This window comes from Triturus cristatus, chromosome 8 (genome assembly GCF_964204655.1).
Source record: "Triturus cristatus chromosome 8, aTriCri1.1, whole genome shotgun sequence".
Classification (NCBI taxonomy): domain Eukaryota; kingdom Metazoa; phylum Chordata; class Amphibia; order Caudata; family Salamandridae; genus Triturus; species Triturus cristatus.
In genome coordinates this window covers 1,532,829,075-1,532,845,148 of record NC_140591.1, presented here as the reverse complement: position 1 = coordinate 1,532,845,148, position 16,074 = coordinate 1,532,829,075, and the positions used below count along the sequence as shown (strand labels likewise).

The window sequence follows — 16,074 nt, the reverse complement described above, 5'->3', positions numbered from 1 at the left end:
AGTCGGTCTCTGGCATGGCTCTGCGTTCCTGGCGTGGAAAGTCGTGTACAGAACTGACGTCAGTGCGCGTGGGCCTGTCTAAGTAGCTCCGACGACGTAATCTCGGCGACTACGACGCCAGCGACTTACGTAGAGCCGCACAAGAACGCCTACCGACGTGCGGGGATACTGCTGACAAAAACTTTCTGGATCCAGGCTGATGCCTGGAGATATTCTAAGGTAAGGAATGTATCACTAACTAATGTTTCTTACAGATATATCGTTACACAAGTAAGTAACTTGTGCTTATGTTCGCAAGCTAGTCTAGTTGATGGACATCATCCGGGTAAACTACTTTTCTCAAGTATGGTAGACTTTTGGTGAGCTTTCCTGTTCCTTTCCATGTTGGTATTCATGCGAACAATGTATTGTTTTTCTCCTCAGGGCTGACGGGTTCAAGTGTGGGTGTGACTGGACAAAGGCGATATTCAGGTACTCATCTAGTTTCAGAGACATGCCTTTCTGTGTTGGGTTTGGGAAGGAAAACATGGTTCAGCTGTTCAATGCATTGCAAACCAGTGAATGCTGGTATCTCCTCCTGGTATTCATGGCGTTTTCCACAAGGCCTACCTATTTTGATTCTGAGATGTTTTATGCAAATGAGTCCCAAAGTATTTCGTCATGACTTATGACCGATTATCTTTTCATTATGTGGATTTTATTAAGGATATTTCATAACATGGTTTTATAGTGAACATTGAGGCATGTAGCCGCATCTCCACAAATCATTCATTACTATCCTAAAAGGAGCTTCGTGCTGAGTTGTTTTGTGTTACCAGCTTGTGTTGCGCGATATATATATATGTCACTATTAAAGGAAGGTTTAACGGAAGCACAATTTCTGAGATGATTTGTTTGCATTTGATTTTATGATAGAAAAACATAGATGTCAGAGAAGTATTTCTGTTTCTGATGAATACATCTGCCTGTGGATTCCTCACCTTTTGAATTACCCCTGCACCAGCATTCCACTGAAACTTTTTCTTAGCTCTCCCACGTCACAATAGCACGGCTCTGCTCGTGACTCCGTAAGATGTCACCGGAGCCATAAGAAGACCTCTTCGGCGTACTAACATCAGTTCCCTTTTTTCCACGCCATCGACGCGTAACGGTTTTGTGGGACTCTACATTTGGTTTTGTTTTACTTTGTTTCTACTTCTCTGTTGGTGTAGCAGTGCAATGGCTACTTAGAAGAAGTCTGGATTCAAGCCTTGCAGAGAGTGTGGGGGACATATGTCCATCACGGATCCTCACGGCGACTGTCTCTGGTGCCTTTTGTCAGACCACGACGTCAGAGGTTGTTCCAGTTATCAGAAGATGAATCCGAAGGCACTGAAAGAGCGTCAGGCTAAGCTTTTCATGGCGCGAGCGAGAAAGGAGAAGCGGGGTTGTAAGAGATCCAATTCGAAGTCGTCAACCTCGCATACATCAACGTCGAGGAAACATAAGAGGAGGACAAGGCATGGGTCTGGACGTCGGTCTTCGAAGGGTAGGGCTTCAAGGTCAACTTCTCTGGCTCCATGACGTCATACAAAGGATGTCTTGCCGTCGCCTTCTCCTTCTCCTTCTCCTCAAGCGACTCTGACCAACTCTCCCACACCGTGGGGTACTCCGGCACCCAGGAAATCTCCGGCACCCAGAGATTCTCCGGAGCTCAGGGAGTCCTCTCCTGTTCCTGTGGCTTTGTCTGTACCAGATCCGACGTCCCCGGCGCCGCAGCCTCAGCCTTCCACGCGCCCTCGAGTGGATCCAGACTAGGTTCCTTGTCTACCCTTTCCTGGTCCAGGGTCGGATCCATCGCGTTTTCTCAATGCAATGTTTGGCATGTTTGCCAGGGCATCCTACCCTACTGGTGTGCCGTCTAGCCCAGTGGGTTCGTTTGCCTTTAATTTGGGCATCCCTCAACAATATGCCCAGGCACCCTTCGTGCCCATTTTACCGACGGGGCCATCATGGCAGTTTCCGGCTCCAAGGTTTTCGACGTCAATATCACAGTCTCCGTGTCATCTGGTGGGCCGTCATCATCTCGACTTCGTGCATTGTGCAGCCGCCAATGATCCCGAAGATGCCGCCAATGATCCCGAAGATGCGGTCAAGGAGAGAAGCCCAAAGGCTGCTGGAGGAAGAGGAATACTAGCAGGATGAGGCAGAAGAAGGAGATATCAACAACTCCGTTGATGAATTTGAGGGCCTTCGGGAAGCCAGTGGTTTAGATACTTTTCCAGAGTGGGAGCTTTCATCACCAAAGGCCCTACCTTCACAGGATGTTGCTCCATACCATGCTGTCATCAGGATGGCTGCTGAACTTTTGGACCTTCAACTGCCCACAGCTGAGATCAGGCCAAATATTCTTACTGAGGTGTTGCATTCACCATCTTCTGTTGTTGAACCTCTATTGCCTTTTAATGAGGCTTTAACAGAGCCAAATCTGGAGGTGTGGCAGAAAGTCGAGTTGACAGATGGCGACGAGCGCAAGATACGTGGTTTTAATTTTTTTCAATGTAAGTTTACCTTGTCGTCGTCTGTCGACTCCCCCCACCCCACCGCTCTTACCTGCACGGCCCGCGCCTGCCACCCTGCCCACTGACACCCTTCCCATACCCCACCACCCTCCTATTTCCAACCCTCCCTAACTGCCATTTATCATCTTCTCGAAGCAGGTGATACATGGCAGCTTAAATCCACATCGAATTGGGAATGGCACCATACTTTTGCCCTGAAAAAACATGTCTATTTGCTTACTTCCCATTCCATGTATAGCATTCTATGCAACGTTTCAGTATACATTGTATCAGGTGCCATTTACCATAGCCCCAAAGCCAAAGGATGACGTGTAAAGTGTGCAACAGAGAACATATCACAACATAAACCCCTCTCTCATCAAGCAGCCACTCATGATAGATTTCCCCTGTGGGAAAGATTATGCTCACTACATTAGGCCTGAGTTGGTTATAGTGACCAACCAATGATCAAAGCAGTTGTGTTCATATTGAAATGTTAAGACAAAAGCACTAGGACTGTATTATTTACTGTAAAAGCATATGTTAAAGGCAATAGACCTTTAGGGTAGATTGTTACAACTGAAGCATGTTGACAGGTATTTCATTACATGGAATCTCACTGATTACTGCTGTAAGCAAGGTTTTTGAAGATGATTACTCCATCTGACAAACTCTGCCTGTAGAGGACTTGTACCGTGATAATCCTTGCTACACCCTCGTAGAAGAGGCTGTACATTGTTTTGCCAAATGTAAATTTTATACACATTGTAATTGCATGACCATGCCTGATGTTTGCCATTGTGAGAAAGCTTGTGTTAAATACGGTAGGCGTGAGTTTGCTGTGGTGACAAGCAGTGCTTAATATTTGTCAGGAGGTCACAACAGCTTGCACCACCCATTGGCCCTGTCAGCGCTGCCATCATAGTACCTACACAACTACACACTGCTACAGGTGTGATATTTTAGACTGTTCGAGTCTCCCAAAGCTATAAGAATGGCTTGGGCAGGAGGCTTTAGTTGTTTTTAATGTATTTTGAATAAATAAAACAGCTGTTGTTCTGCTTATCTCTAAATCACACAAACAGCGCTATCATTTGGCAGCTGTCATATGTGCTAGTGTTGACAATTAAGTGCTGGTGCCGAGCACTGGAAGCCAGCTGCTGTGGTAAATAATTTAATTACCGGGACTTAATTTGATGCGGAAAATCTATAATAATAGCTCAGTAAAATAAGAGGCAGAATCCGTGGTATTAGAGGTTCGGAACGGGCTTTATTCCAAAATCAATTCGAATTGATGGACTCCATATTCCATCACCACGAAGGTTCAGGAAGTGAAGGACCAACTTTATTGACAAGTAATCATTTTTATACAATAGGCATTACAGTGAAACAGATGCAGGAGGCGTAACAGTTGATAACAAAGATAAAAACATACATGCGTAACTAAAAATGGGTGTAACTGGGCGTAACTGAAAGAACATCATCAGGTATGATGTCACAATAGGGTGGTTCCATGAAAGAATTTCGCAAGGTCAGCAGAAATACTTGGCAGAGATGCGCGCGCAGCAGCATGACGTGTGATTGACGTGCAACTAGGGGGTGAAGAGGACTTGACATTTAGCTCTACATGTGGAGACAGAAGTCTGGGGTTATGTCAACCTAATCCCAAATCATATCTAACATCCTATGTTTAAAGAACTGTGTTATCCAAGAAGAGAGGTCTCTTAGGATAGAATCTTATTCTATACTGACTATACTGACTATACTGACTGTTAGTGCGTGTACAAGCGTCTAAGTGTCTACACTAGATGCGAGGGCAGAAATCTTCCATAGTAACAGGGCTATGAATTACTTGCATAAAGACAGAGAAGCCGGGCCTTTTGCTCGGTAGCTGAAAGAATGTTTACTTAAACTACTAGACAGGAATGCATTGGGTGAAGAGCGGAGCAGAGCAGATAATCTTGAAGGTGAAATACAGTTTTTTGGCAGGCAGACAGGTCGAGTCAGACACCGTTAGCCGCGCAGGGAGTGGGACAAAGTTCATGGATACAGATGCGAGCTCAGACTGGAGCTTTCAGAGGCAGAAGGCAAGAAAAGGCTTAATGGCAGAATCAGGGCCTACTCGCCTGGACTGAAAAATGGGATAAATGAACCATATAAAGCCGGTGGCCTTTCATACTTAGGAATAGAATATCCGGCCCATTCATGGCGGGTCTGAAAGAGGACATGTTGACGGTGGACGCACATGTGTTTGCGTCTTCATAACTGGAACTGGAGGGAACATACATGTACTTATGATTTATACATGAAACCGTTGGGGTCCAAGATAGGGGACATAACTGATCATAAAAATCCATATTTCCACACTGCTCAAATTAAGCACTAGTGACAAGCCTACCCGACGTTTCTGATTGGTTCATCTACGACAGTTATGTAAGATACCATAGGTCTGCCATTTTTATTTTGAAAAGTTATAACAAACACAGTAGTCTGATGTTGTGATCCCATCCTCGTCTCCAAATTGTAATGATGCTATGGACTCCGATATATGCTTTGAGTGCCTTTATTTTTCCCAACCAGAAGCGTGAGGCTCCCTCGCCTGCCAGTGCCCAACTGTCACCCTAGGCTCCGTGGAATCCCAACCCCCGACAGAATCTGGACTCCGATATATGCTTTGAGTGTCTTTATTTTTCCCAACCACAAGCATGAGGCTCCATCACATGCTCATGCTCAACTGTCACCCTAGGCTCCGTGGAATCCCGCCCTGTCAGAATTCTATCTCTCCTTTATCTCTGGGCTGCCTTTTGGGTCATTTATCCACGATATTCCATACCACGTGGATTGTTTTGTGTGCTCTATGTATAAGATCTATGGGATGTGGTCACGCCTTGAGAGATGTGTGGTGCATCGGGGAGCTCTGTTCGAGGGTCCCCACGCCTATACCAGATGATTATACTGTATACTGTCCCTCTGCCTGCTGTCTCTATCCCATGTAACAGCCACAAGACTCATGCTATACTGTGTAAAGTTGTTCACTTGGCCCCTGAGGTTATAATGGATAAGTTGCCCTTGTGACTTATGACCTGCAATGCCACTTGACCTTGATTTTGTTTTTTGTATGAATGTAATAAAGTAACACAAAATCTCAATAAAAAATAAATAAATATCACTGCCATAAGTTGTAGCGAACACACACTTAGCCTTGTAAACCTTAAGAAAGTGCTTAGCATCAGAGGACCGCAACTGCTGTGCAGGATGATGGCAGCAAAATTTGCCTGCAAGTAGGAGACTCAAGAGGAACCTCTGCCAAGGAGAAGAGCTAGGAAAGCTGATGGAGTAGTACTGACCCTTTGCTGTATGGATTGACCTGCTGTGGCTGTTTCTGCCAAGGAGAGGACCAAGACTTGGTGTGTGTTGTGTATCCTGCTTGAAGAGGACCTTCAAGGGCTTGGTGTAGAGCTTGCCTCCTGTTCTGAAGTCTAAGGGACACAAAGACTTCACTCCACCTGTCGTCCTGCACCTGGAACTGCTGTTTCAGCTGCCACAGACGGAAATAGCAACACCGACGCCGGTGAGCGACGCCGCGACCTGCAACGAAGCTGTGGGTACCGCTCATGAAGTGCACGATGCACTGCATCGACGTGCACCGCAGCCCTGACGCTTGCCGATGCCACACCATACTGACTCTGACGCCGTCACTGAGGCCGCTGCCTACACCAGAGCTGAGGGCACCACTCGTGACGCTCACAACGCACAACCCCGACTCGTACCGCAGTCCCGACCTCACCGACGCCGGTGCTTCATCATCGAAGAGCCGATACCTGACGTGGGTGACCTCCCAAATCTATCAACCCTGCATCATTGTAAGGAACCAACGCCTCGGCGCCACCGCGAGGTCACCTCCAGGGCAACAGTAAGGAACCGTCCCTGCATCGCAGGAAGGAACCATCGCCTCACCTCCCCTGTGGTTGTAAGGAACCGGCGCGAACGAAGCATCACATTCCAGACGCCGTGCACCATCTTTGTCATCATTTGCCAAGGTACTGTTCTTTGGGGGTCTGTGTGACACCAGGCCCGACGCTGCACACCTCGTGGTTGGTGCCGTACTTTGGGATTTTCATCTGTCACAACGTCATAATAGCCCGGCTGGCAGCTATTTGTTGCTACAATTTTATTTTTGTGAATAACCTCTTTTTGATGATATCTTGAAATATGTATGGTGGATTTTTTTTTCGTTTCGTCTTGTTTTGGTTTAGATAAAGATTTCCTATTTTTCTAAACTGGTGTGGTGTCCATTTGTAGTGTTTTCACTGTTACTGTATGTGTGCACAAATGCTTTACTCTCTGAGATAAGCCTGTCTGCTCGTGCCAAGCTACCAAGGGGGTAAGCAGAGGTTGTCTAAGGGCGTAACTCTCTTACCCTGACTAGAAGCAAGGGTCCCTACTTGGACAAAGGTGCAAACCATTGCCAAAGAGAAATAAAATGGTAGCCTACTGGGTGCCATTGTCTTCTTCTCTTCTCAGTAGGTCTAAAGATATCCCAATAAGGGACAAAGAAAGCTCCCATCAAATTCTCCATCCACTTAAGCTTTCACTGTCCAGTTAATTGAATTCAATTTTGGCACTTTGAAGTACATCCCTACCGAAGAGGTATATCTTCACTAGGTAAGCAGAGGCACACATAATGTCTTTGGGAACCTTAAACAAATGAAACATTTTTTCTGAGCCAGCAGATCAACCAAGTTTTATAATTCAGGAAATAATTCAGAGTGGACGCTAGTTGAAGAAAAAAACAAAATGATGTATGTCAATGAATTGAGCAACAAAGCATTATAAATGCTTTTTTATATTTGCTGTTTGTCTTTGGTTCCTGTGCAGCTCAATATTCAGCAGCATCCGGGGAAGGAGGAAGTCCTGAAAAGATCCCGTAGACCTCCACCTAAGTGCGGTCTGTCTCCCATACCCTGGGGAATGGGTTGTACTGTTTAACAACACTAGACATAATCTAAGCCTGGAGCCCAGTTTATCTTGGCTTCAAGATCTGATGCAGACAAAGGGGAGGCACCGTACACCCTTCAAGAGATTTGTGGATGTATTTAAATGGCCCATTCATTGCCCAGCTTGCTAACTGATGGTGAGGCATATTAGTTGTGTGCATATAGCACCAACAGGCAATCACAAGTGTTTCGGGCCTGAAACTCTCTGGCAGTGGGTGGTGGTCAAGGGTTTGTATTGTGGGAGACCCTTTGGCGTTCTGACACTGATAAGACTGATTGTCCAACTGGGTAGCCTAGTTATGGATTAGGGTGCATTCACACATCAATAGTGTAGTGTTTCGGGAATTGCATGTCACAGCAAGATGGCCCCAATGCTTCTGTTCTCAAGGCAAACACTGCAGTCAGTAGAATTAATTACTTTGGTCCAGGAAGAAAGGGAATGGTGAATCATGCTACCACCTTTTCCAGGCCACACCACTAGCCACCTCTATGCCATGAGCGTAATGCAATGGGTCTAGGATTCATGATCAAGGGAGAATGAAGGCTCATCTTGTGTCATTCTCCATGCAGGACAGGACAACCCAGCTCACTGGGAAGCTAAGCAGCTCATATTCCAGACATTCGCTGCAGCACATCCTTCTCTGGGTCTAGGCTCCTTCCAGAAGTGGAGGAAGCAGGTGCTGAAACTCCTGGTCTTGGTAAAGCAGGAAGAAAGGAAACACAAGGAGATGACGGGCGGAGTGCTGAAACTTTTCACATACTCACCCCCAGTCACAGATCTGGGTTGAATTCATCATCGTTGTTTAGCTCACTTCACCACCCCAGTTCAGACCCAGCTCTATGCAAATCAGTCCTGACACTGTGCCTCATGGGAACAGTCGAACCCGAACTGCAAAGCCAGGTCTTCCCTGGACCGTAAACAAGCATCCCTGGACTGGTTTCGGGTTAACACCCCTCATTAGCCAGGTTAGCTTGAATCCAGTGGCAAAGGGGGCAAGGGACCCACGTCTGGGCATACCCTGCAAACTTAGGGCAAGCAAAGTAAACACAAGGAGATGATGGACGCAGCACTGAAACTTTTCAGACACTCACCCCCAGCCACAGATCTGGGATGAATCAAGCGCCAGTCACAGATCTGGGTTGAATCAAGCACCTCCTGTCATCTGGTGCTGCAGAGCTTTCTTCCAGGATCAAGATAAATACAAAATGCTAAGCAAAGGCCAGTGTTTATGGCACGAGGGGGCTACAAGTAGGAATCAAATGGTATGCCACATTACAAAAGCACAGCCCTGAAACGGGCGCGGAGAGGCTAGGCAGGCATTTTCACAGGCGTCCTACTCAGTAGGGTAGTGGGATTGCCAGCTGGTATGCTAGGTGTGGATTGGGATTTTAATGGCATGCTGTCCCAAGTGAGGTTGATTTGTTACAGGACACATCTGGGAGAAGAGTTGCATAGACATTTCAGTCAGGTTAGGAAGTGATTTCTTCCAGACTGGCATCCTTTTCATTGTGGTCCTCTAATGCATGATAATAGGCAGGAGAGACTTTTGATTCTGGGTAGGTCCAGCAGATCTTTGTACTCTGCTGGGAAGCAATCCAAGACATGGTGTGTACCTCTTCGGTAAAGAAACCCATTCCCCACTCTATGCACAGTCTTCCCTCCTGCGAGGATCCACTGCTTCAGAAATAATGAATACAATGGAGGCCATCATGACTGCTGATACTCAGTTTACTTCTAGCGCTACTAAAATGTGGAATCTGCCTTCTGGTAATATTCTAGATACCTCTCTTGAGCACATGTCCAACATTCAACAAACCATCAAACCTACTCAACGCTTAAAGGAGCCATCCATTGAAAAGAATAAAGCTTGCCCTCTTTCACAATCTAAGATGCCCCATACTACCTAGAAAATACAAACTTGAACTATCGGGCTCCAGCCGGAACCTCAGAAGTACATCCACCCTTCTCTTGAAACCTCCAAGTTTCAAAAAGAAAAGATCGTACAACCGTGCGTTCACCGGTCTTGCTCTGAGAATCTGGAACACCTTGCCATCCGTGATCAGATCAAATCCTTCCACTACTTCCTTTAAAAAACTAGTTAAAAGGCAGCTAATGAACGAACGTTAACGTGTTGATCATGCTTGTGTGTTTTGTTAATAACCAAAATCTTGAATCATTTTCACTGATGTTCTATTTTATATTTCTTTTACCTTCGTTTCGTTATAGTCCTCGATAGTTACTGTTGATTTTTGCTCGTTTCCTTTTTGTTAAAATTCCCGATGTACATTGCACATCTTTGTTCTTTCTTTTGTATGATGTTTTACTCGGTGCGCTCTATGGCACCTCTGATACACCCTATGTGTTATTCTTGAATGTTTTCCCACAGGTTGTAACTTCACTTACCTTCTTTATGTTTTATATACTTACTGGCGCCAACTCTGTACAGCGCTCAGATACCCTTTTGGGTTTTGTTAGCACTATATAAAACTTTTCAAATAATTAAAAATAAAATAAATAAGATGTTCAAGTATCACCAACACTAAGGGCCTAATTAAGGACCACCAGACTCGTGAATGGGTGGCGGTCTTCCGACCGCCTCATTACAAACTTGCCGGTCGTGCTGCCCTGGGACTGCCGAATCCGCCAGGAAACCGCTGTTGCCTTGTGGTGGAGCGGCGATCATGAGGCAGTCTTATGCTTGGCAGGACCGCCGCGGTCCTGCCAAGCATATAACGACTGTCCTCTTCACCACTGTTTTCATGGAGGTCTTTCCACCATGAAAACAGTGGCAGTGAGCAAAGAAAGGGGACCCTTATGGCCCCCTTGTACCTCACTCCATGTGTGGATGCACACAGGGGGGCACAATGTGTGCCCCCCGTGTGCATGCACCCCCAATTCCAGCATGGCATGGACTTCATAGTCCATGCCGTGCTGGAACTACCGTTGACGTTTCCATGGGGATGCCTATTTTATAGGCACAGCCATGGGAACGCCAAAGAAACCGCCTGCCAGTGACTAAAAAAGTCATAATACGGGAGGCGGTTCTCACTCAGATTTGGTGGTGCGTCAGCGAGGTGGTCCCGTCGCTGCACCTGCCTAACTCGTAATCGTGCCCCAAGGGTTACGAAATGTTTTTCATTTGATGGCGACTGGTTAGGTTGTAAACCCTATTGTGACATCATTCTCTAGATGACTCAAGGAAGTTTATGATACTAAAGATGCGTCCTTTATTTCTTAGGTAGCAGAGAGAGGTTATAAAAATGCTAGAATAAGTCTTAACTACTGGATTCCATTCCATTCCTTTGTTTTGTAGCTTATAAGGGCCATTACTGAAGGGGACTAATCATATGCAAACATTGGTGGCACCAACACAAAAGGAGAATTTCATTCTGAACTGCTATGCCACAAAGCATAGATGCCTATCAGACTCCTTGTGCTTTGTTGATGAATTGCAGTGTGGCTCAGCAATGTTAGGAACTCGTCTTGGAATATATCTGAAAGTTAAGGAAGCAATTTCTAAGGCGAATTAGAATTCTGTTATGCCCTGCATAGTATTTTCATATCTTGCAGTTTCCCAGTTCTCCTGCTGTTCAGCCACAGCGTGTGTTTGGAGTAGAATGTTGAGAATGCTGTGATGCATAGAACGTTGGGAGTCTGACTGGGTGACAGATGACAGTTACAGATGGGCTGAGCAGCAGGCAGGCTGCTCCTGGTGGGGTTAGATACTACCAAGGGAGTTTGATACTACAAAGGTGTTTGCTGTGGCATAGGACCAAGGACTGACTACTGGGCTAACCTTCTTTACCTTATCCTGTTACCTGTACTACCTGTTGGATGTACCTGTGAACCATCTTGCTGTACAACATTATTTTTGGCGACGAGCGAGAGTTGGAAACGTACTCACTGCCTGGGAGATGGTACAGTAACAAGAAGAAGAAAGAAGAAGAAATTTCTTACAGCGCAACTAAAGAAGTAACTCAAGATGTCACTAGCAACAGAAGAAAGTGGCACAGCACTCTTCGCAACCCCACCAGTGTCCTGTACATCGGACAGCCCAAGCAACAGAGTGCTGTACTGTGTGGTTGTGCGTACACCCACAAGTTCTGCACCTAAAAGGAAAGTTAAAGTCTTGGGAAAATGTATCTTCATGTTCTTAGGCGCAGCAAAGATCAAGACAAACATGGACTGCTGTTTAGTGCCTTATTCAGAGGATTCATGCTGTTGGCGCTACTTTGGAGGAGCTTGATGGAGTAGTTACAATTTACAGTGTATTTTGGATCCAGCGCAAGTCAAGTCTGACATCTGGTGGTGTTTTGAAGGCTTTGAAAATACGTTTTTGCCTCATGATTTTACGTCGATTTTAAAAGGATCTGCAGTGTTTTTGATCCATTTATTGGCTGTTTTCCCTCACAATGATGTGATTTAAAAGTTTTGTGGGCCATTCTCAGCGTGGAGAATTCACACCAAGGAAAGTGTGTGAAGTGTAGTTGCAAATTGGGGACGACTACGAGTTACGTGGTGTGGCAGGTGAGACATATTTTTGTTTAGTTTTTTTTTTACATTGATTTTAGTCCGTTTTGAGACCCCTGCTCGCGGTGACTCTCAACCGCCTATTTAAGTTTAAATTTAAACGTTGCACGAGCTGTGCTTGGCGCGTGAAAGCCTACCTTCACGAAGACGTTCGCGGCTTCTTGTGTCTTCTATTACGTCAAACGAAGTCTTCATACTGCTGGTTGTTAGACGCTGGGCACACAGAGCGTGCCGTGAGCCACTCGACGCGGCGTGTAAATACGTGCCGCCATTTTGAGAGGTTAACATTTATTTTTGCCAACCACGTAATTGCCATTGGAGGCGCGTGCCATATCCCCCAACCACGTAATTTTGCCTACCAAGTTTTTTGTTTCTCCACGAGCGCAGATTCTTCGATAAAGTTTCCAGAGGACAGACGGTGTTATTTTATACATCGCCGGTGAGTGGCAGTTTTGATGCTGATCCTTTCAGTTGCAAAGCATTTCGAGGCAGAGTTTTGATGTCGCTTCATGTGAACTTGGGGAAAGTCAGATTTTCAGAGGTTGTTCTTGGTACACGACTTTGGAGCTGTACATATCTAATTGGAGAGTTGGAGACTGCACAATATGAATGGCGTAAATGTTTTCGGGTGAGAGATCGCTCACCGGTGTGGCATACAGTTTTAAGATGTTTTGCATTTAAAATGTTTGCAAATTTTATGTAATGTTTTTTTGGAGTGTGTTTTTCCACAGTGTTTGTTTCCCTTCATATGGGAAGGTCATGTAATGTCGGGGTGGTAATCACAGGTTTATCTCTAATTTCAGGGATGTGTTCAGTTTACGCTCATTGCACAGTTACAGTACCCTTAGTTTAGGGACTTGATTAACTTGTTTGAAATTCTTCACATGGGCATGCTACATAGTAATGCTGTGACATTTGGTATAGAGCATGATAGATTGGTTGGTCTCTCAAGCTTCTGTCATCCATTTGACTATGTTGTGGTTTGAGAGCCTTTTTATTTTACAGGACGAAATTATTACATTTGTTCTTTATATCTGTACTATAGTTGATCTCTAGCACAGGATCCTTCAGGGGTCTTTCCACTACTCCCAAGATTGTTATTGTCTGTATTGCTCCAGTCTTGTTTTCCCTCAAAACAATTTGAGGTAGAATGCCATTACCATGATACACAAATTGAAATGAACGCCTTTGATGTCAAGAAATCTTTCCATCATCTATGGGGCTGACTAGAAGCATCCAAACGTGATGCGTTTCAGCTAGCTGCAGCGAAATGTTATAAAATCAAAGGCAATGGTATTGGTATAAAAGACTAGCCGCAACACGGGCATTACTGCTTGTTCCCTGTTTATGGTGCGGAGATCAAGGCTTGGAATCAGACACAGACTTAGAGAATTGTCTTTATACCTTCTCTGTTCGGGGAGCAGCGTAGCACGCAATGAGCAAGGATTATGACTAGAAACGCCATTACAAATTCTTCATCATAAAGATGACTGCCTGGTATGAAAAGGGTATCTGCTACCTAATATCCTCTAGGACCAAGGTCAAAGTGTCTGCTCCAGCATCCTCAGTCTCTCTTATCCCTTTTCACCCTCCTTTTATAGGCAAGATTTCTACTTCAGCCTCTCATTCTTTATTTCCAGGCATGAGACTGCCCAGCCCCTTCTTCTGTCCTGCTAAGGCTAACTGTGATGCCCCGCGTCATGGCAAAGCATATAAAGGTTCATTAAAGAACTGGGGAAAAGCATGCTTTAGGCATAAGGTGTGTTTCTCCAGTGATGCAACTAGCAGCCCCCAACCAGTAGTCTGAGAGCACTCCAAAACCACCTCTACCTACCCCCGCAGTTGTGCTCTAATTACCAGCTGCCTGTGAGGAAGAAGCCGGAGCATCGCCAGATGAGCCTTTCCCTTGAGCCGTGGAAATGAAGATGCTTCCTTAGTCAGAGAGAACCTTCCTTCTGGCACTGCTGCAGGAAGTGTCCTCTTGCTGGAAGGCAGGGAAGCCATCTTTATCCAAACTCCACAGATATCAGCCATGGATGTGTTGGAAAGATATGCATCCCAATCAGCGCTGAGGTAGACATTCAATGATCAGCATGCAATCACTTGTTTAAGTAATATATGTGTTAATCAATGTTAAATCACACATGTACTAAGGTCCAAAGTTTGTAGGTCTGGCATTAGGCATGACCTTTTGATTTTACAAAATGGATGTGCATAATATACTTATTTTGGGGGGGCTTCATCCATTGGTCTGTTATTGTGTCTTTCACATTTGTTTCTGCCCACTGCAGCAGACAGCATGGGGAAAAGGTCAGCCCTCTTCAACCATTGCCTAACTTCACTTTGAGTGACAGCATTCTCCCCTTTCACAAGGTGGACATCTGCGCACAAAGTTGTTTACTTCCAAGCCACTAAACTACTATGCCAACGTATGCTTTTTTAAACCAAAAAATATTTTTGCTTCAAGACAATTTTAGATTGAAGAGGCAGTGACCAATTCCTAAACAATAACTTTTTGCAAAAACCTAGGTAAAACAAGCATTGACAGACAAAACGGCTGGCAGCCAATGACATCTATTGGCTTTATGCCAGTGCTTATTCTAGAGTTCAGACAGCACCATAAACATTGATTATTAGGTCTAGCGTTTGAGATAGCTTTAGTTCTCTTAGCAGACTATTGTTTTTTTTAATTTAAATCATGCTTAATATACATACACAGAGGGGCTTTTAGGATGTGGGCTTCATTCACTGATCTATCAAATTGTCATTCACATTTTGTTTCCACCCACTACAGCAATCCTGCATGGGGTAGTGTGTCAGGCCACTTTACATATTACATTGGCTCCCTTTACTTCGAGTGGCTGGCCAAAGCCCGCACACATTGTTTACATTCACCTACAAACTGTTTCTTTCTCCTCAGTGAGAAAGCTGACTCAAATTGTTTTTTATTTATTTTTTATTAACTTAGATTCTTGCTATTTATTTTGCCTGCACTTTGAACCCAGAGTCAGCCATGTACTGTACCCTTCACAGGCACACACACACCGATCACATGCATATACCATATACTCAATGCACAGCACTGCATCCTTCATGTATTGTACCTCTCACAGGTACACATACTTCCAGCGTATGCATAAAACCTACATGCGCTGCACAGTACTGCAGTATCCCCGTATTATACCATTAACAGGCACACATACATTCAGCACATGTACACCACACATGCATCGCGCAGCACTCCACACCATACCGATGTGGGCCAAGTGTAAGTTAAGTGCACAGCAGTTGAACTTTGAATGAGTATGACTTCAGTGACACAGGTAAAAAGGACCCATTCACTCCTACTGATCACAACATGGTATGGTGCCACCACCTCACTTGTGCCGCTTAACTTCTGGTAAAGGCAGTGGCCTTCCACCACTATGAGGGTATCCCTTTGGGCGCCCCTTCCAGTCCAACAAGACCCAATCTGTGAGACAGGCATATTTCATGGTGTACGTGCATGATCCGTGTTTGCCTGTCAAAGCAAAAATAAGCATTAGGTATCCAGACATCAGTACAGTTGGGGCACTAAGGGCAGGAGTGCATATCCACTACCATGCGGAGGAGTTTTCCGTTCCCAACAGTGACCGCATGTGTTTTTTAACTCATGTTATTTTACAGCATATGTTTGCATTAAAAAAAAAATAGCCTTTGTAATAGATTAAGAAGGCCAGACCTACAGGCTTTGCCAATGCATGATTTTGTTTGATATTTTCTTTAGGAGATTTCCAGCTTTAGAAGATGAAAAATTATGTTCTTTTGATCTTGTAGAAAATGTTTATGTTTAGTCCATTTAAGATGCACAGATCGTTGTACCATCAACATGTTTTGTTTGTGTTAAAACATTTTTGAAGGCGGTGTCATGCAAAGCGCATCGTCGCTATTTTTTAATTGGAGGTAAAACTCCAAGCAAATAACTTCTCCTTGACCAGTATTGCAATATTAAGGAATTTTCTTAAAT

General features: G+C 44.9%; 1 protein-coding gene across 1 annotated transcript in view; it reads left to right on the top strand.

Moving 5' to 3' along the window:
• The window catches only part of ATG16L2 (autophagy related 16 like 2), a 694,312-nt gene that overhangs the window by 618,562 nt on the left and 59,676 nt on the right, over nt 1–16,074 (top strand). Inside the window, exon 16 of the mRNA XM_085623378.1 lies at nt 424–471. Within this exon, the coding sequence (XP_085479504.1) occupies nt 424–471 (48 nt within the window). The remainder of the gene's footprint in view (nt 1–423; nt 472–16,074) is intronic.